Raw genomic sequence first — 22,141 nt, forward strand, 5'->3', positions numbered from 1 at the left:
GCAGGCTCTATGCCTCTCTGTCCCACCACCAACTAAGCAGGAAATACTCTCGGTTCTTGGCCAGAAGGGAGGGTTCTGTTTCTAACTACTACCAGATGGAGGAATGAAGGAATGGAGAAAAAGCTATAAACGGACTGTAGCATAGCACAAAAAAGCTGAAATCGACTGGTTTCTGACTCAGTGTTAAATATTTTCAAATGTGGCTGCAAGTTTTTCTTTTGCTGCTGTGTTGACATGTTTTCTCCTCTCCCCTTCAGTTAACTGAAACAGCTAAATCCTAAAGTCATAAAACAGCCCAGCCCATAGAAATCCCCCTTTGGTCACACACACACACACACACACACACACACACACACACACACACACACACACACACACACACACACACACACACACACACACACAAATATCAGTTCAATTCAATTTTATTTATATAGCAGCCACCTAAAGGCACTTTGTTTGGTAAGGCAAAGAACATAAAATAATAACCACACCTTTTTTACTTTATTCCTGTCTTGATCACAAAATTGCTTTGAAGAGAGCAGCTGACCTTTGTTTGGTTACTCATAGGCACCAAAGATATTTGGCTAAGTTTGGGAAAAGAGCACGGTTTGATTTAACGTTACCAGAAAGCTCAGTTTTCCAGGGCAGCTGGGACTGATTGTCTGAGCAATCACCCCGTTTGAGTAGCCTGCTGGGACTGGAGACATGAGTGTGCTCAGTGCTGTGGTGTTGTAAACATTGTGAATAAATGGACACTCACCCTGCAAAGCTGCCTGTGTGTGTGCTGAGTCATTGTCACAATAGAAGCATTTATTATTTCATTTTTATGGTGATTGATTTCAAATAATCTGCTATTTTTAAATCCCTTGTCCAACTTATTGCATCCTTAATTTTGTAAAGTTGACATTACACACTTGAAAGAGAATATTAAGCCTTAGATATCAGAGACATCAGAGTCACACAGTGGTTGAAGATAGCAACAAAACTTAATGTTAAAAATTATTGTAAATGTGTAAAATGATAAACAGGCAATAAAGACAGAGTCACTGGTCTACTATCAGTTTGCCATCTCTCTGTGACTGAACTGGGGTCAAGTTATTTGCCAAATACATTTAAATACGATTGGCAATGACTTTATTTAAATGCTGCAGTCGTTCTACTAGCCTGTGCTCATCTACATACCTATAAATGAATGACTTACTTTCATACGACATACTAAACAATGCAAATATATTAAATAAAACAAATTAATATTAATGTACTTAAGCTCTGCTCATAAGTGCTTTTGATTTACACATAGCACCATTTTGGGTGAGTAAAAGTAGGCACATTCAGACAGCAAGCTCACCAAAGCCTTTGAAACTTGGTTTCTAGTGAAACCTTGTTGGTATGTTGTGCCTTAACCCTTGTGTGGTGTTCGTATTTTTGTTACTCAGCCAGTGTTCATGGGTCTGGTGGACCCGCTAGAGTTTTGGCTTTCCAAATTAACACTATCAAACAATTTTATGTTAAATTACTCAACAGATGTTTACTTCATCCCAATTACAAGACATATGAACAGGAAACATGGTTAATTTTTTCCCTTTACCTTTGTTAGATCACATTTATGAATTAATGTGCTTCTCGTTTTTCTTTTATATAAAATGTTATAAATAAATCAGTTATAATCAAGTGGAGTGAGTGGAAAGACACAACACATTTACACGTGAAAAAATAATTAATTGTTTAATTTTTCTTTTGAAAAAAACTGAACACGGGTCTCACAGACCCGAACACCATACAAGGGTTAAGAGGAGTAGTGTTGTGAAATGAATTTCACACTACAGACACACAGTCTGTAGTGTTGTGATTTATACAACCAAGTCCCAAACAAAAGTCTTGGTCTAACATTAGGCCCCTTATCGTTTTCATTTGTGTCAGGGTAGTTCAAGTGAAGATATACATGGTTTGGAATATGATATACATGTGCATGCGTGACAGTGTTTCAGGACTTATCTGAACAAAGACAAGGACTTTTTTAGCGTGAGTCATCTATTTAAGACTTCTACTATCATGGAAAATGTCATTTCTACATCTTACTTTTGAAACAGAGATTGGAGATGCATAGAGTGACAGCCATTTCCTTCATTGCTTGTTGAGACTAAAACCCATTCATGTCCAAAATCAGTTCATTAGCATTTCCATGTAATATGTCATCACTGTACATAAACTCAAGGACTGCATCTCATGTTACTTCACTTTGGCATTCGTTTCACTTCATACAGTGGTCATTACTTTCAGTGAACCAGTACGGAAGCGCAAGATCTTCTTTTTAAGTGCATGTGAGGCCTTTATCTTGACAAAAGCCTTAGGCTGCAGAGGTGCTCCAGATGGAGCAAGTGTTGATGGGAGGGAAAGTCTTGGGGGTAATTGCTGTGGCCAAACCAGACCACCACTTTCATCTGAATCACTGGACAATGAGCTGGAATCTGGAGAGTCAGCCTCACTCATGCTCGACTCAGACTCTACCTGACCTGCGTGAGAATAATCATCGGTGGCCTGACACAGTTGCGTTTGGTCCCTTTCCAACTGAAACTCCATGTGCTGATGATGGTGGAAATGGTGCGAGGTTGTGGGGTAAGCATATGATGCGTGTGTAGGACGGGGTTTACGTGTGCGCCTAAGACAGCAGTTTTGGTTGCTTTGCACAGGTATTGTCACAGGTGGCTGATCAGCTTCATCTTGGCTGAGCTCCAAAGTGGACAGCGAGCGCCTGTAGCTACCGCTACTTTGTTGCTGCTTTTTGCTTCTGGGTTGATTACCGCGGCTTCCCCTTCCAGCGTTCCCACTTCCACTACCATCCTTCTCGACTGTATTAAACTTGCGCTCTGGAAACCTTTGTAAGCTATTCTCTGACTGAGACCTGCACGCCTTCTTCCCTGGCTTTCTGCTGGCACCACCTCTGTCTTCATTTGATCGACATTTCTTTGGGCCTCCTCTGTACCTTGGGGGTTGGATATGAAAAGCCGTGGGTTGCTGCTCCTGATGATAGAGTCTTTCTGGAGAATATGCACATCGGTTGGATTTGGACACCCCAGGACCTTTGTGGTGGTTGGTGTGGTGATGTGCATAAGCTCGGTTGGAGGTCCGACAAGGCTGACCCGGAATATACTCGGCACTGACCAGATGATCTTCGGGAGAAGATGGTTGAGTAGACTTTGCTGCTGCTGCTGCTGCTGGAGGCGACTGGTACTTGGGGAGACGTTGGGATAAGTCAGGCTCAGTAGTGCTGGAGTCTGGTTGGACATCTTTACCATGTGGATAGTCAAGCAGCGTCATGGAGGCTTGCCTGGGTTTGGTATAAAGCCCCTTTTGCTGAAGATGATATGGGAGTGGGGGATCTTCAGTAGGCCCTATCCTAAGGTATTGCTCCTGATCTAGGTTAAGGCCAGCCTCTGAAGCAATTCCTTCTGACCACTGGGAGGGTGCAATGATCTCTTGAGCCAACTCCTGTTTTGGTAAATGTTGTTCATCCTTTTGGCATAAACTACTCTGCCTTACCACATTAACAACTCGGGCATCATGTGCCAGGCTCGTACGAGGCTTTGAGGGCCGTGTGGGTAGAGTTCGTCGTTGAATCACTCCAAATATGTAAGTCTCAACCTTTTGGGTTTGTTGATAATCATACAGACTGGGGTCAACTTCTTTCAATTTCCCTAAAGCACCGGTAACGATGGCATGTCTTGTCAGGGTGGACATGTATGTTTTTTTTGTCTCTTTCTCACCACTCCCCTCGGGGGCTGAGAGGGAACATGAGGTCATGGGGTAGCAATTCATTTCAGAAGATCCATTTTCCTTGGCTACACGGGCTTTCCCTAACAAAAATAAAAAGCAGAGGTAATACATATGATCATTCTGATGTCAGTTCTCACTTTAATGAACATTTACCTGTAATTATGAATCTTGACCATTGCAGATAAAAATGAAAAACTATGGACCAGTGTGACACTTATAATTGATACACAAACAATACAGTAGTTTTCACTCAATAATCTATTAACCTTATTAGAGGAATAATATGCCTAGACTCTTCCATGTGCTTAAACTGCAAGGATTTAAAATAAAACGTCAGTGTGATAACCATTAAACATGTCTACACCAATGTTTTGTCTTTATTTTACAGCCATAAGCTAAATTTTCAGGTGTCAAGAAAGGCTAGGGTTAGACCTAGGATATGACACCTTTTATGTGCAGTAACTTGAAAAAGGCACCTTTCCACAAGAGTGGAATTATTAGAAAACCGATAAAACATCGGCTACTGTCTGTCGCTCTATGTTATAGATGTGAAACTGAACTGCTTATGAAAATATGATACAATTACAGTTCTAAGAAAAGTTGGCATGTATGTCAAATGTAAATTAAAAACAGAATCTTATAAATCTATAGTTTATTCATAATAGAAAATAGAAAAGAGGTCATTTTGAAGTTGATGGCAGCAACACTCGACAAATGGGACAGGGCCGTGTTCTCCTTTTAACAACAGTCCACCAGTTTCTAGGAATAAATTTCTTCATCACTATGGGGTTAAACTTATCTGAAAGGGCTCACAAATGTGTATGACATGATCCACAAACACAAGCTAAGATTTACAAATGCAATGATTTGTGAGTCATTTTGAATACTTGCAAACTTGTGCTTCAGTCCGATGACAAATACAAAACAATCTGAATGTATGTAAATCGATTTTACAAATCCATAAATAAAAACCTGAACAACTAGAGCTGTTCAACTTCACAAGCCTGGTCATTTTTTTTCAAAATGCTTCCTGTGGATAGCTCGTCCTTCCTCCATCATACACACCAACAAATATATTGATCAATTATAGATTAATGCAGAGGTTCCCAAAGTGTGGGGCGCGCCCCCTAGGCGGGGCACAGCGCCATTGCAGGCGGGGGCACAGTATGAAAAGAAAAAAACAAAACAAAGAAAGAATGTTTGGACACTGCTAGCGTAATGGACAGGTTTTTGACAGGGCTCCCACACAAACGCAAAGCAGGAGATGAAGCATCGCCAAATTTGTTTACAAACAACTTCCTTCCAAGCCAAAGACTAGAAAATATGGTGAAGCATATCTTCCCTTTGGCTTCACCTGCACAAGTGCCGAGGTACAGTGGGGCAAAAAAGTATTTAGTCAGCCACCGATTGTGCAAGTTCCCCCACCTAAAATGATGACAGAGGTCAGTAATTTGCACCAGAGGTACACTTCAACTGTGAGAGACAGAATGTGAAAAAAAAAAAATCCATGAATCCACATGGTAGGATTTGTAAAGAATTTATTGGTAAATCAGGGTGGAAAATAAGTATTTGGTCAATAACAAAAATACAACTCAATACTTTGTAACATAACCTTTGTTGGCAATAACAGAGGTCAAACGTTTACTATAGGTCTTTACCAGGTTTGCACACACAGTAGCTGGTATTTTGGCCCATTCCTCCATGCAGATCTTCTCGAGAGCAGTGATGTTTTGGGGCTGTCGCCGAGCAACACGGACTTTCAACTCCCGCCACAGATTTTCTATGGGGTTGAGGTCTGGAGACTGGCTAGGCCACTCCAGGACTTTCAAATGCTTCTTACGGAGCCACTCCTTTGTTGCCCGGGCGGTGTGTTTTGGATCATTGTCATGTTGGAAGACCCAGCCTCGTTTCATCTTCAAAGTTCTCACTGATTGAAGCAGGTTTTGGCTCAAAATCTCACGATACATGGCCCCATTCATTCTGTCCTTAACACGGATCAGTCGTCCTGTCCCCTTGGCAGAAAAACAGCCCCATAGCATGATGTTTCCACCCCCATGCTTCACAGTAGGTATGGTGTTCTTGGGATGCAACTCAGTATTCTTCTTCCTCCAAACACGACGAGTTGAGTTTATACCAAAAAGTTCTACTTTGGTTTCATCTGACCACATGACATTCTCCCAATCCTCTGCTGTATCATCCATGTGCTCTCTGGCAAACTTCAGACGGGCCTGGACATGCACTGGCTTCAGCAGCGGAACACGTCTGGCACTGCGGGATTTGATTCCCTGCCGTTGTAGTGTGTTACTGATGGTGACCTTTGTTACTTTGGTCCCAGCTCTCTGCAGGTCATTCACCAGGTCCCCCCGTGTGGTTCTGGGATCTTTGCTCACTGTTCTCATGATCATTTTGACCCCACGGGATGAGATCTTGCGTGGAGCCCCAGATCGAGGGAGATTATCAGTGGTCTTGTATGTCTTCCATTTTCTGATGATTGCTCCCACAGTTGATTTTTTTCACACCAAGCTGCTTGCCTATTGTAGATTCACTCTTCCCAGTCTGGTGCAGGTCTACAATACTTTTCCTGGTGTCCTTCGAAAGCTCTTTGGTCTTGGCCATGGCGGAGTTTGGAGTCTGACTGTTTGAGGCTGTGGACAGGTGTCTTTTATACAGATGATGAGTTCAAACAGGTGCCATTCATACAGGTAACGAGTGGGGGAACAGAAAAGCTTCTTACAGAAGACGTTACAGGTCTGTGAGAGCCAGAGATTTTCCTTGTTTGAGGTGACCAAATACTTATTTTCCACCCTGATTTACGAATAAATTCTTTACAAATCCTACCATGTGAATTCATGGATTTTTTTTTTCACATTCTGTCTCTCACAGTTGAAGTGTACCTCTGGTGCAAATTACTGACCTCTGTCATCATTTTAAGTGGGGGAACTTGCACAATCGGTGGCTGACTAAATACTTTTTTGCCCCACTGTAGGTCTCTGCCACAGAATTAGTTTTTCCTGCGTCGGGAGCAGCGCTGGGCTCTCAAACTCACGGACAAACAGTACCCCACATTTTTAGTTCACAAACACTTTTTGTAATGACTAACTACACCTGACATTTTGGAGATGTTAGCTCTGTATACAGTAAAGTTACAGTGGGATACAAATAACATCAGGCTGATCCTGCCATAATTTGTTCCCCCGGTTCAAATCACAGACAAACAGGATCCCACAGCTGTTTATGTTTTTGAAACCATTTTGCACAGAGAGGCATTTTTGAAAAATGTATTAATAGAAATGTTGAATATTATTACACAGGAAAAAACAACTACACGTAAAATAATCACACCGTGACGCCTCTGCTTTTGTAAATGGAGGGACAGTAACTGCGTGTGTGTATGTAAGCCTGTAAAACCTGCAGATAGTCAGATTAACAATAACAGTATTTTGGCTCTATCTGCCATTGTAGAAATTCATCTCATGTAAACAATAAGATTGCTCTTGTAAAACAAAGGGGGGCTTAACCAAAAAAGTTTGGGAATCACTGGTAAATGTATGTAATTGTGCCCCTGCATAGGAGAACACAGCATGACTGCACATCCCTGTGGCTTATCTTTGTCAAGTAAATGAAGTGAATGCATACTAGCTTTCTGTAAGCACTATGAATATACAGTGGCTTGCAAAAGTATTCGGCCCCCTTGAACTTTCCCACATTTTGTCACATTACAGCCACAAACATGAATCAATGTTATTGGAATTCCAGGTGAAAGACCAACACAAAGTGGTGCACACGTGAGAAGTGGAACGAAAATCAGACATGATTCCAAACATTTGTTACAAATAAATAACTGCAAAGTGGGGTGTGCGTAATTATTCAGCCCCCTTTGGTCTGAGTGCAGTCAGTTGCACATAGACGTTGCCTGATGAGTGCTAATGACTAAACAGAGTGCACCCGTGTGTAATCTAATGTCAGTACAAATACAGCTGCTCTGTGACGGCCTCAGAGGTTGTCTAAGAGAATATTGGGAGCAACAACACCATGAAGTCCAAAGAACACACCAGACAGGTCAGGGATAAAGTTATTGAGACATTTAAAGCAGGCTTAGGCTACACAAAGATTTCCCAAGCCTTGAACATCCACGGAGCACTGTTCAAGCCATCATTCAGAAATGGAAGGAGTATGGCACAACTGTAAACCTACCAAGACAAGGCCGTCCACCTAAACTCACAGGCCGAACAAGGAGCTGATCAGAAATGCAGCCAAGAGGCCCATGGTGACTCCGGACGAGCTGCAGAGATCTACAGCTCAGGTGGGGGAATCTGTCCACAGGACAACTATTAGTCGTGCACTGCACAAAGTTGTCCTTTATGGAAGAGTGGCAAGAAGAAAGCCATTGTTAACAGAAAACCAGAAGAAGTCCCGTTTGCAGTTTGCCACAAGCCATGTGGGGGACACAGCAAACATGTGGAGGAAGCTGCTCTGGTCAGATGAGACCACCATGGAACTTTTTGGCCAAAATGCAAAACGCTATGTGTGTAGGAAAACTAACACTGCACATCACTCTGAACCATCCCCACTGTCAGATATGGTGGTGGCAGCATCATGCTCTGGGGGGGCTTCTCTTCAGCAGGGACAGGGAAGCTGGTCAGAGTTGATGGGAAGATGGATGGAGCCAAATACAGGGCAGTCTTGGAAGAAAACCTGTTGGAGTCTGCAAAAGACTTGAGACTGGGGCGGAGGTTCAGCTTCCAGCAGGACAACGACCCTAAACATAAAGCCAGGGCAACAATGCCATGGTTTAAAACAAAACATATCCATGTGTTAGAACGGCCCAGTCAAAGTCCAGATCTAAATCCAATCGAGAATCTGTGGCAAGATCTGAAAACTGCTGTTCACAAACGCTGCCCATCTAATCTGACTGAGCTGGAGCTGTTTTGCAAAGAAGAATGGGCAAAGATTTCAGTCTGTAGATGTGCAAAGCTGGTAGAGACAGACCCTAAAAGACTGGCAGCTGGAACTGCAGCAAAAGGTGGTTCTACAAAGTATCGACTCAGGGGGCTGAATAATTACGCACACCCCACTTTGCAGTTATTTATTTGTAACAAATGTTTGGAATCATGTATGATTTTCGTTCCACTTCTCACGTGTGCACCACTTTGTGTTGGTCTTAACATTGATTCATGTTTGTGGCTGTAATGTGACAAAATGTGGGAAAGTTCAAGGGGGCCGAATACCCTTGCAAGCAACTGTAGGTATGATCCAGCTAACTGTAGCTGAACTTTACTACTGTTTAGACTTAATCAGTTTTGCTTATTCCACTGCACTGTACTGAAACAACAAGCAAAAAAACCCAAACACAATGAATGTGGCATATGTAATTCTAAAATTTGTCAATTTTTGTTTACTACAAATCTTTCTCCTACACAGCAAAATCTCCAGTACTGATTTTCAAACACTGGAATATTTCTAACATTTTGAGTTATGTTCCAGTGTTAGAAAATCAACACTGCTCAGTGTTAGTCATTGTTAATCTTCAAAACTGACTAGGTTACTTTTAAAAATATAACACTATCAAAAGTGTTCATTTAACACTCAGAGGAGTGGACTCATATAGACACTCTCTAGTGTCACTTTAAGAATAACAAAAATCACACAGCAAAATCTCCAGTTTTAAAGACTAAAATGGAGTGAAATCACCTGTTTAAAGCTGAGGTGTGTCAAATGATCATTTACCATATCGTCCATTTCTTCTGACAGTGGCACCCAAGATGGCTGAAATAATTTGGGTTGTATTATGCATCAGTTCAAAGCACTAATTAGTGTTTACTGGCTAATACAGTGGAGTGGGAAGCAAAGGATGTTACAAGGTGGCAGCCAGGGAAACACTCTGAAGGTCAACATGAATATGAAAATGGGCTCTTCCTGTGTGTTTTACTAGTTTACTAGTAATTAAGACACATTTTAAGAGTTGTACTACATGTTTAAATTGGGAAATAAAGTCATTTTTATACATATGTGTATACATTTTCCTTATGAATTAAATTTTACTTTTTCAGGGTTTTACTCAGTCATATCTCCTCCACTGACGAAATCAGGTAGTTTTTTCTGAAAAATATTATTTCCTGACCCTGCCATTTGTCCAAAACGCCTGCAAACCTGTTGATGTCAATTTGTTTTGTGATACGGTGACCCCGTTCAGTCCTTCTGAACTGAGTCGTTAATGGGTCTCTCTCTCTCTGTGTGTGTGTGTGTGTGTGTTGTTTTTTGTTCATTTAGCAAGACTATATCTGTATAAAAGGCCCCAAGTTCAAAGGATAATTCTATTTGAGTTCTTATACAGGTGTTTGTAAGTTTATATACTGTTCATTTAATGTTTAACCTTCTGTTAGTTTGAGCCAGCCCACCGTCAGGTGACGTCATCCAGTTAGTAAGGTGGCCAGTTTAGTGTCGGACGAGAGGTGGATTTGTCGATGGGATGTGATGTGTGCGTGAATAATAACAAACCACACACGCACACCCGTGTTTAGAGCCACAGGAACTGAGTCGTGAGAATAAAGTGCCTCAAACCAAACCTCAAGCTGTTTCTTCTGTACTCTGGGACAATTTGGCCTTCAGTGGTGTTCTGGCCGACACACCAGGGTGACCATAGTGCTAAAGAAGGAATCAGTGCCATAATGCTGTGTATTTCTGATACCTCCACTACAATATCTGTTTTTGGCTTAGTTGAAGAGGATGGTGTGAGATTATAGCATATTCTTAGATTGCTATTGATATTACTGATTATGCTTTTGCACACTAGTAATTCTCTTCGCATCTATTTTCCAGTCATGGTTGTGAGTCTACTAGTCTCATACATATAACAAACGAAGACCTGTAAAATCATTCTGTCTTTGTTAAAAGTAAACTGTGGTACTTACACAGATTAGGCCTAATGACCAGCTGCCAATTATGTTGTGTTGGTCCCCGTGTTGCTGCCAAAACAGCAAACATCTGTGATGCACTGTGATTCTGACACCTTTCTATCAGAACCAGCATGAACTTTTTTCTGCAATGTGAGCTACTGTACGTTGTGTGTTGGATCAAAGCACACGGCCCAGCCACTGTTCCCCACATGCATCAATGAGCCTTGGCTGTCGCTGTCACTGGATCACCACTATTACTGTTACTGAGGTGTCAGTACTGGTAAACAGTCCCACAAGAGCTGCAGTTTTGGAGATGCTCATTGGAAAAAACTGACCTTTAAGTGTTTGAAGGGCGGAGCCCAAAGGAAGCGGGGTATTAATGTGATTGGTCACTTGATGGACCAGTGTACCTCAGTTTGTGGCAGCAACATTGAGCTCTGTTAGAAACTATATTTCTTTACATTTTGGAAAATGAAGTTAGCCAAATTAACTGTCAACACGTATTGTTTTCTGCGTAGCAGTGGAAATGCTGACAGCTGTTACTGGATTACTTTAATGGTAAACTAGAGGTTTTTCTTCGTTTGGGCACTGCTGTCCGAAAAGTCTAAATTCAGTTGATTGGTGCGTGCAGGATTCAGCTTCAAGAGCAGGGAGTTACTGCAGGAGTGTGCATCTGTTGCAGTGTTCACAAAGCAGACACTGTCGCATGCAACATGGCTTGTTTGCACGCGTAGCTGTTGAGCTCTACACTTGTTGAATTAGCACACTGTGCTGTTGATTTCTTTCCCGTGTGGAACTTTTGACATTAATAGAATTTCATGCTCCCATGACAGATCTAAATTACTCACAAATGCATGCTTTTGTGAGTAATCCACACACAAATACAAAGTAATTCAAACACATGGAAAAATGTAGCCTTAATTCCATAATGCCCCAGTTTGAATTTGACCTGTGACCCTTTGCTGCATGTCTTTCCCCCTCCCTCCCTTTTCTGTCTATTCTTCACTCCTAAACTGTTAATAAATGAAAATAAATAAATATGATTTTAAAACTTACACAAATGATTGTATTTTTCAATCTTAGTTTCCAGTTCTGGATCATATAATAGAGATATGTGAGCCTTTCAATGTAATAATGTATACTTTATTGATCCCCTTTATTGGGGAAATTCCTCTCTGCATTTAACCCATTCACTCAGTGAAGCAGTGGGCAGCTATTGGGCACCCGGGGAGCAGTGTGTAGGGACTGTTCCGTGGATTCGAACCATGGAGCCACCACTCTACCTACTGAGCTATCCCTGCCTTGAATTTTACCTGAAATGAGCTGGCTGGCATCCAGATCAGTGGAATCTGATGATTTGACTTCACAGTCCACCTTCAGCTCTGCCACCTGCTCTTCTAAAGATGTGCTTAAACCCCAGGGAGTAAACTGCAGACTGCTCTGTAATACACACAGAAAGAAATTCAAATTGTCAAAAAAAATCATCAAAGACTGAACATTCATTCCAATGCTGTGTGCTTCTATTTGTGTTCACATTTTATGTCACATTTTCTTCCCATACAGAAGCTACTCATCGCTGTGGTGTATATTAAATGTAACAGTGGCTTTGGCATTCATGGCTTTGGGCTGCCACAGCAGGTCTACATGTTTACTTTGCTAGTTTTACGCTGAACACCCTTCTTGATGCAACCCCCAAGCAACGTCCCCTCTAATGTTTCATGTGTGTGAGCGAACACACAAACTCCCTGAGCGTCCCTTGGACCACTGTGAGCAACAGCAGACATGTGCACTGTGGTCACGCCAGCATCCAATCCATCCAAGTTACATGTTTATTAAAATAATCAAATTACAGCATTTATGTTAGACTACTTTTAATTGACTGCTTTAGCCCACTTACAATGAAAATTTAAATAAATCTAGTTCATGACCTGTGCAGCATGTTAACACTATTGGAAGAAAAAATAACCTGAACTCCAAGTTTGAAAACACAACTTCTTCTTTTTTATTTTTTTTATAAAGCTCTGACTGTATTATGAGTCTGTGGTCTGGGAGAGAGTCTGTAACTCTGTCTGCAAATACAGTAAATAATGACCAATGTTGGGCAATTAATTATATAGTTACTTCTTCAAAAAAGTAACTGAGTTTTGCAAACAAAGTTTTTTGCAGCTGTTTACCTAAAAATGCAGCCAAAGCGTTTTTTAAACAAACATTTCAAACTATTTACAGAACAATCAGCTGTTCTGCATCAAATCTGATGCCACACAAATTATTTGTGCCGCTCCAAAAAATAATTTCTGTCCACTATGAGATGAAGGAGAACAGCAGCCTGATACCTGCAGGCCTGAGAGCAGCAGATGTGTCACTGCTGTAACACCTGTAACACTCAGCAGGCGCCTCATTGTTCTGACACACACAACACTACTGACTACACTACACACTAACTACACACTAACTACACACTAACTACACACTAACTACACAAGATTTGTGCTAAACGTCTCAAATCTCTCAAAACACGCCGTCACTCCTAAAACTTCCCCCTCCCTAAACAACTAAATGCCATGTTGCCATATCATTTTTCCACCAATAGGAAAGGCTGGGGGAGGGGGGCTGTTTTGCTCACAGGCTTTCCAGCGTTTTCCTTATAAAACGGCGTTTTTACCGTTTCTTCCCGCAGTAAATAGAAACAACGACAGTATTCAGGAAGAAAAACAAACATTGCAGATATTTTATCATAACTCTGGTTTTACGTGGCCGATCAACACGATTTAAAAACTGGTATAAAGTCCACACTTTGTCCGTCAGTTGTTCCGTCTGTCCTGCTCACATCTCCAATGGTTGGACACGTTGTCATTAACGTGGCTTCACTCCACATCAGCCGCTTTGCTAAAACACCGGTGTCGCACATAAGGACGCTGTCATAGCCTGTCAACCACGTTGATTAGCTGCATACGAATGTGAATCGCATCATTGGCTGGACTGTGGGATAAGGCGGCATCGTTCTGATCCCATACGGGAGCAGCCAGTCACTGACTAACATGCAGAACAGAATTGTTAAAGTTTTCATTTTCATTTCAATTCAGGTTAGATTTTTTTTGTGTGCAGAGAGCGTGCCAGCAGTGCACAGCTTAGAGGGAACATTGCCCCCAAGGGACCCTATAATCATTAATAATATAAGTAAATGTAATAATTTAATAATTCGTTGAAGTTGACATCATACATACTTTTAAATGAAGTCATAGGAATCTCTTGGAATCTCATACAACTACTCCCTAACTGCACAACTGTGTGAGCAGATGCAAAAATACTTTCTAGTCGTTCCCGGGATGAGAGTAGGTAGAAACAGACAGAGCAGTGACCTAGACATTAACAGACAGCTACACCCACAAACACTTACTATCACAATTAAACTACGTCATGTACAATAACAGGTACCTTATAGCTTAGCAAGTGAACATGCAGTTCACTTGTTAAGCTATAAGAAACATGGTTTATTCACAGGGAGTAAACATTTAGCCAGTATGCCACTGTAGGCCGCAAAATGCAATTTTTGAATTCTAAAGTTTATAGTTAATTTAGCTTTCACTATAAATAGAGGCCCTAATAATAATAATGCTGGCAGTAAACAGAGTCTTTCCTATTTTTGCAGTGCATTTATACAGATTTGAATGTGTCCCCCTACCTTAAGAAAACTGTCCTTCCCATATTGTTCTGGTGGTTTATTGAGGGAGGAACACAATCAGACCTTGTATTCAGTTATGATTAACATAGTTGTTAGATAATGCAGAGTGCATTTATGAAGCGCCTAGAGGCGACTTTTGTTGTGATTTGGCGCTATATAAATAAAATTGAATTGAATTGAATTGCATTCACACAGACACACTACACATTATGCATTCACATTGCCTAATACCCTCTCATTAATCTCTTTACATGCTGGAGGCCACTGTGAAGGTTGCTCTGTTTCCCCACCTGCTGTCAGCTGTCAGCAACTCCTCACTAATAAACACAGATACCCTCTCTTCATGCATACGCATCATTTTTTTTTCAGTCTAGTTGTCTTTGTTCCCACATTGCAGACACAAGGCCTTTTTGTCCCTTTTTTCCAGTACTGCCACACACATAAACAAATACAAGGGAGCAAGGGGTGAATGACTAATTTCAGTATTAACCTCTATAATATTTATTTATAAGTGACTTATGTATGTATGTATGTATATATATGTATATATTGTACTATTCTTAGTTAGTGTATTGTCTGTCTTGTCTTAATGTTGGTTTAAAATGGAGCACTGTAACAAAAAATAATTTCCCCCAGGGATCAATAAAGTATTCTGATTCTGATTCTGATTCTGATTATAAGTCCCAACCAGTCCAAATTATATATGAAACCAATATGAAGCCATAGTGCCACTGCATTAGGTGTCATGGTTTAGGAATTAACCGATGAGCTACATAAAAAACAGAAAGAAAAACAAAGAGGCAAATGTTCCAAGTCACAATATCTTCTCTTGGGGTTAGGGCAGAGTGTTGTGTGCAACCTTAAGAGTAGTTTGGACATTTTCTAAATTCTGTAGATAGAGAGAAAGTCACAAGATGGAACTATTTGTTTCTTTACAATCAAGCCCTGTATTCCCAGTGCTCCTAGTGTTGTGCAAAGTCATATAAAAAGAATTATATGGCATAGTTGTAACATTTAAACTATTTATCCCGAGTCGGACAAACTCCACCATTCACCATGTAGCACGTCTTACACTGTTCACTGTCACAGTCAGCAGCTCATCTGCTGCATCCTTTTACAGGAGGACATTTGTCTCACTCATGTTTTAAGCGCACACTAGATTTATTGATAGAAATGGCAGCTACTTGTCTTTCAGATGTTACCTCGTTTCAGTAAGAGTTTCAGATTTGCACAGAATGAATATGGCTCTTTATAATGTGAAAAACAGTGTCTTATACTTCAAACTACAAACTGTTGTTGACATGGTTACATTTTTTAAATTGCATCTTTATTTCTGGAAGTGAAAACCAAGACAAAGTGCAGCATCCTTGGAGATAATAATAGTGTATTAAATTCCAAAACTGTAAATGATTATCCCATGCTACATTGTGCTGCAATATATAGCATAATGTATAATTTACAATGATATAAATATATAAGTTGATATTTGAATGAGAATCCGAACTGTATCCTGAGGCCACAGAGCAACTTCTTATCTGCTGTTGATTCGTGGAATTCATTTTAAAGACTCAAAGATGGTTTGGTGTAATGCCAAAATAATGACCTCAGTCTTCATGTGAGAAATGATTCAAACTCAACAGACAGATCTCTGGATAAGCCACTGTGTTCAGCATAAAATGGATAATGTAATGAAGCTCCCCCAAACTGACCAAAAATGGTAATGTATGCCTGGCTCTCCACGTTTTCATGCACTAACCCCGCACAAAGAGCAGCCACCGACATTTTTCGCGTTCTAGGTCGTTATAGTTACCATCGTAATGTAAAAGCAAGAAGCTATTTCAAAGCCAATCAATCCCTACAAGTCAGCGCAAGTAAATGCTAAGAAACGAGGCACGGGTATTAGCACTACACACCGCTACCCCCCCTCACACACACACACACACACGCACACACACACCCTTATGTATGGGATCAGCTGTCTTCGTATGCGAACTTTTGGAAAACGGATCAACTGAAATTTAAAGTAGCTGGCTTTCACATCGGCTATACTAACTTTAATATTAATTTGGCTAATAAGCTAGGACAAATAGAACTTACATGGTGGAGATTGAGACCACAGCTTTCCTTCCCTTTTGGTGCGTCCATAGCACAAAGTTCCGAGCATAGAGCTCCCCAATCCGGGCCCCCGGTTGACGAAGGGTCCTTGATCCCAAGAGCGCGCAACACCCTGCTTTCCTGTCTCTGTTTGAGAAGCCCAAGCTCGCATAACCCGGCCAGGCTGGCTTGCAATCGCTCTTTATTCCGACTGCGCCCCGTTTTCATGTATTGCGAGAACGTTTCAAAAGAGTCTCGAAGGTCTTGGAAAGACATCACAGAATACCGTTTTCCTAAAAATTCAAGCTGAATGAATTCCCTAAAAGTCTGGCTGTCTCTTCAAATTCTTCGAATACCTGTTGTGGAACGGTATCCGTTGTGTGTTTGTCCTGATGAACTCACTGCTTTAGCTCTCGGTCCCATTCCCCTCCTCTAGCCTGCGCTCTGCCGGACAGTCTCACTTGGACAGCTGTTGGCGGAGCCTACAGGAATGCTGCTGGGAATCCTGCACAACCACAACTTAGTCTCATACTGCTCAGTGAATGCCTCATTCCAAATAAAAACGACACTCCAAGATAAAGAAAAGACATAAACACGTTATATTACTGCGATGTATTCCCGTGAGTATTCCAGTGTATTTTAGGAGGATGATGAGGTTGTATACGCCGCACTAGTTTTGCACACTCAAAACATCTGGAGGCAGGCCTTTGGTATAAACTGTAAGCACTTTGTCTAGCTTAGTGAAGAGCCATCAGCTCAAATTCGCAGGACTTTGGACTGTGGGAAAAGGGCGAATATTTGGAGCAAATACACGCAGGCAGACGGAGAACACGCAAATGCCCCACAGATATCCACAGCAGACATGGAACCATAAAGTTTCTTGCTGTGACAGCGCTAGCTGCAGCGCCACACTGCGGTGTGACTTTGGATCGCCTTCTTAGTAATATTAATCAATCAATCAATCAATCAATCAATCAATCAATCAATCAATCTTTATTTATAAAGCACTTTTCATACAGAGAAAATGTAGCACAAAGTGCTTTACATAGTTAAAAGCAGCCCACCCCACCCTCCAACTCACTCCCCACACTCTCAATACACATATATCCCCCCACCCACACACACATACACACACGCGCACACTTAAAGAGTAAAAATTGGGCTGGGCTCGCATGAGCCAAGTGAGGAAACACTATAACAGGGAGCCGTCTGCACCGGGAGCCGGTCACAGACCGCAGCCTCCAGGCTGGGCACACAGCAGGAGGGAGGCAAAGGAGCCCCCCAGCCAGGCTGAGAGGACCCCAGAGACCCAGCAGCCACGGTCAATAACAGCCCCGGTGCAGAGAGCGCCCTCCGAGGAAACACTGGAGATATGACGCAATACAATATATATAGGGTAAAATGATAAAATAAATAAGAACAGGATACAATATAAATATAAATAGAATAAGAAGATTAAAAAATGAATAAGAATAAAATCAAACAAATATTAGGTAAATCCTAAATTAATAATAGAATAACAGGATAGAATAAATAAGCATAAAATAAATAAACGCTAAGTAAAAGCTAAATTAAAAAGGTTTACTGTTAATACAGCTCGTATTCTGTCTGGCACTTATTATAGATTCATGCATACACAGATAATCAAACGAGTTTGTTCTTGTGTGTGTATTTCTGTGTCTCAATATCCAAAAGGCTGGGATATAAAATGCTGTGTAGTCCCAAATAAAGCAGGGCAACGTTTCACCCGTGTAATATCTCAGGAAAAGACTGAACTAAATTGAATAATACAACATATTACAACATTGACAAAATATAAGAAGTAGCTCTAAATGTATACGACTAGCTCAATTACAAATATTCAGAATATTACAGGTGAAATATATATGTAACTCTTGTAACTCTCAAGCTTATGTATGTATTTTTGTCTCATTTTTATATCTATTTATTAGCTTGCTTTGCACTGATGTAACTAGAGCCTTGTCGTCTCATCTCTCTGTATGCTGCACTGGATATAGCAGAGATGACAATAAAGTTTACTTTGTCTTGACTTGATATGATTGCCATTTCACTCTAACCTGTCAAACTTTATTCATTGTTATTTTCACTGTATTTTAATTGATGGCAGAAAGCCATGGCTTAATTCCTTTTATTTAATAATTGCTTTTTAACATGTATGAAAAAGCATATCAAAATGAGGCTCTCACTCTGAGACAGGCAATGGTTACTTTGAAACCTCATCATGTAGACCAATAAGTCAGACGGGTTTGGACACTGAAATACTTTGTAAAGTTTTAGCAAGAAGATTAGTATCACACATTTAGTTCATAATGATTAAAATGGCTTTGTACTAGAACGTCAAGGGTTTCACAACATAAGAAGGGTTCATGAGAAATTTGATGCTAAGGATACAGCTTTATTATCACTGGATGCTCGTCAGGTCTTTGACAGAATAGAATGGTCATATTTATGTAATGTTCTCCCAAGAACGGATGGATGTGGAAATAATTTTCTCAGATGGGTTAAACTTTTTATACAAATCCCAAAGCCAGTGTTTTAACAAGCACCATTTCAGTCACTTCATCTGCCTCTTTTCTGATAAGTTCAACAGATTAAAAACATGTTTAAGGAGGAGAGAGAGCAAATAAATCTGTTCAACATCTGATCTTTGGGTTTTTGTTCAGTAATCAGCGTGACCTGTGTATAAACACATAAAAGAGATAACGTTGGTGTTTCCGTCATGTAGTAACTGCTGGCTTTAACTGTACAAAGGTTGTTCGACACTATGAAACACATACAGACTTCATGATGTTCGGCTAATATTTTTATTGTGAATATTAATCATGCTGACCTCGCTCTGTACACCACGCAGCGAGGTCAGCATATCCACGATATCCTCAGCTCCATGAGTTAACACAAAGTTTCCCAGCTGACTATCTAACTGCCAACTATTCCAGAGACGTGAAAATATACAGCATAAAGAAAAGTGTAAGAGACTCAGCAGCAGATTAGAATAACAGTTATACATTTAATAAATCACCAAATGAATCCAAGAAACGAGCAAACCTGTTCCAACAGTTTGAGTTTGTATTCCCTCAGCTGCAGACTCGCTGCTGTTTAAATGTTTGAAAAGGAAGATTAGATATAAAGCAAACATCAAACATAGACTCAGTCTGCCTTCACATTTGATATGAGGCCAGCACGTATAGTGGCCTCAGCAGGCTATTACTGAAATACACGTGCTATATCATAAACTATGATATAAACAGGGAGGTCCTATTAACATGTTTAGTCTTAAAGGACACCTTCCTGCCTTTAGTCTCATTCATGAGCAGTATTAGTTTTCTTCTAACATCCAGAAGTCTGCACAATGTGTTTCATAGTTTGTAACAAGCCTTTGACAGGTAAACATAACATGACCGAAAAAGCAAAAAAAAAAAAAAAAGAGAGAGAGAGTGTTGACATAAGAAGAGAAAATTCTCTCAATTATGGAGACAGACAAATGGTTCATTTATGTTTGACGTGTGTTTATTCCTCCCTAAATATCGTCGGTGAAGTTTGCCATGCACGTCAGATTTTCCTGCGCATTTTTATACCTCTGCCAACAGAGAGAGAAAAAAATCACATTCTAACAGACAGCTGGTGCTTAGAATACAGTTGAATAACTATTAAAAAACAGATGATATTTAGATGATAGTTCAGTCTAACACATGTGCCAGTGAACCATTAAACGTCTGTGAAACTATGCAGTTATGAAACGTAACTTTAACCTCAGCCAAACCGAATTGCTCAGTTGTAAATAAAACAGCGAAGTAAACGTGACCCGACAGACAGAACCTGAGTGAATGAAGTCCAGCGTTTAACCACTGAGAGCTAAAACTCAGCTGAGGTTTGAAAGCTGTGTGCTGGTGATTGGACATCAGCCGCTGATGAAGCTGTTCGCCTATAAAGTGCTCTGTAAGGAAACAAGCTCCAGCAGCTCTGCGCTCGGGGAAAACACTATATTTACTTATCTTGTGCAGAAAAATGCGCTGACATTGCGTTATATCGAGCACCGGCTGCCCAGTTAAACTGTGACTATCACCAGGTAACTAGGCGTGTTTCTTGAATTAGCAGCAGGTGTTAAACAGCTGACAGATGAGGAGGAGGATGCATGCAGGTAAACTGAGGGTCTGTTGAGCTGATCGCTGGTTTCGTGAGAAAAATGTCAGCTCGTTCTTTATGTTACAGAAGCACAGAGACACAAGACCAGGCGGAAAGAGACGATCGTTCGGTGAAAATGAGAATCTGCGAATGCAACATGTGGAACACGGAGAGTGGAATATGTAAACAAACCGGTTAACGTACCCCCTCGGTGCACTCTGCATGCTAATTGTTAGCAGAGCTAGTGAAATCTCTGAAAACATCTGAGCACTTTTGCAAACATGTTCTATGTTGACAACCTGACCAGACATACGGCGCGACAGTCGCGGCTAAAACACTGTTAAAAGTGTAGCTGGTGACAGAAAAACGGGGTATTTTAAAACTACACCACCACCATTGCTGCCTGTGATTTGATCTGCATTCTGGGATACCTGGCTGCCCCAAGTCTACACAAGCAATCGATTATCTAGGATCGACCTGTTTTGACTTACTTTGCACGGCAACCAATCAAATGTTAGAGAAGCTGCATGGGCAGCGTTAACCCCGCCTCCTGAGTTTGATGGGTGAGGCTGACAGATAAAATTATTTCATGATGAGAGCCAGGCGTCAGGACTGCCAAAATGAAATAAATAAACATATCATTAAATAATTAATTAAATGTGTCAATAATTAATTAAATGTGTCAATAATTAATTAAAATCAAATCAAATCAAAATTTATTTATATAGCACATATTAAAAACAACAGTGTTGACCATAGTGCTTCACAGTCAATAAAAACATGAGACAGTTAAAACAAACAATAGAAGAGGACAACAAACAATAGGTAACAACGCAACAAGCTAAAACAGCCAACTAGACAGAATCAAAAGCCAAAGTAAAAAAATAAGTTTTAAGACGTAATTTAAAAGACTGGATAGACTCGGCAGTGCGAATATGAACGGGGAGGTTATTCCAGAGTCTGGGTGCCACGGATGCAAAGGCCCGGTCGCCTCTCGACTTGATTCGAGTCCTAGGTTGTGCTAGGAGCCTGTGGTTGGATGATCTAAGTGCCCTGTTGGGATTGTATGAATGGAGTAAATCAGAAAGATAACTGGGCGCTAAATTATTCAAAATATTAAAAGTGAACAAAAGAATTTTAAAATCTATACGATATTTAACAGGGAGCCAATGTAATTTGGCTAAAATTGGAGTTATGTGTTCATAAATTCTCGTACCTGTTAAAAGACGTGCCGCTGCATTTTGAATTAACTGGAGCCGGCAAAGAGAGGAGTGTTGGAGGCCCGAGTAGAGGGAGTTACAGTAGTCCAATCTGGATGTAATAAATGCGTGGATAAGCGTTTCAAGGTCCTTTAAAGGAAGGAAAGGCTTTGCTTTGGAAATCTGACGCAACTGGTAAAAGCTGTTTTTTACCACAGTGGACACCTGTTTCTCGAGTTTAAAAGAGCCATCCAGGAACACTCCGAGGTTTCTTACAGTGGACGAAAGATAGCTAGCGAGAGGGCCTAGGGCATCAACTAACTGGTCTAGCGGAGTGTGACTACCAAAGA

The 22,141-nt window shown here is 40.8% G+C and overlaps 1 protein-coding gene across 1 annotated transcript; it reads right to left on the minus strand.

Annotated features, from left to right (window-relative positions):
* Nucleotides 1-409: 409 nt before the first annotated feature.
* On the minus strand, nucleotides 410-16,903 carry LOC146699586 (uncharacterized). Its single transcript, XM_085469331.1, has 3 exons — nucleotides 16,453-16,903; nucleotides 11,987-12,113; nucleotides 410-3,857 (listed from the first exon to the last, which is right to left on the minus strand). The coding sequence occupies exons 1-3, from the start codon at nucleotides 16,723-16,725 to the stop codon at nucleotides 2,260-2,262; spliced, it is 1,998 nt and encodes a 665-aa protein (XP_085325457.1). The 5' UTR covers nucleotides 16,726-16,903; the 3' UTR covers nucleotides 410-2,259.
* Between the last annotated feature and the right edge of the window lie 5,238 nt (nucleotides 16,904-22,141).

The sequence above is a fragment of the Copadichromis virginalis genome, linkage group LG10, assembly GCF_057382275.1.
Source record: "Copadichromis virginalis isolate Kocher_CV1m ecotype Utaka linkage group LG10, C_Virginalis_male_GT1.1, whole genome shotgun sequence".
Taxonomy (NCBI): domain Eukaryota; kingdom Metazoa; phylum Chordata; class Actinopteri; order Cichliformes; family Cichlidae; genus Copadichromis; species Copadichromis virginalis.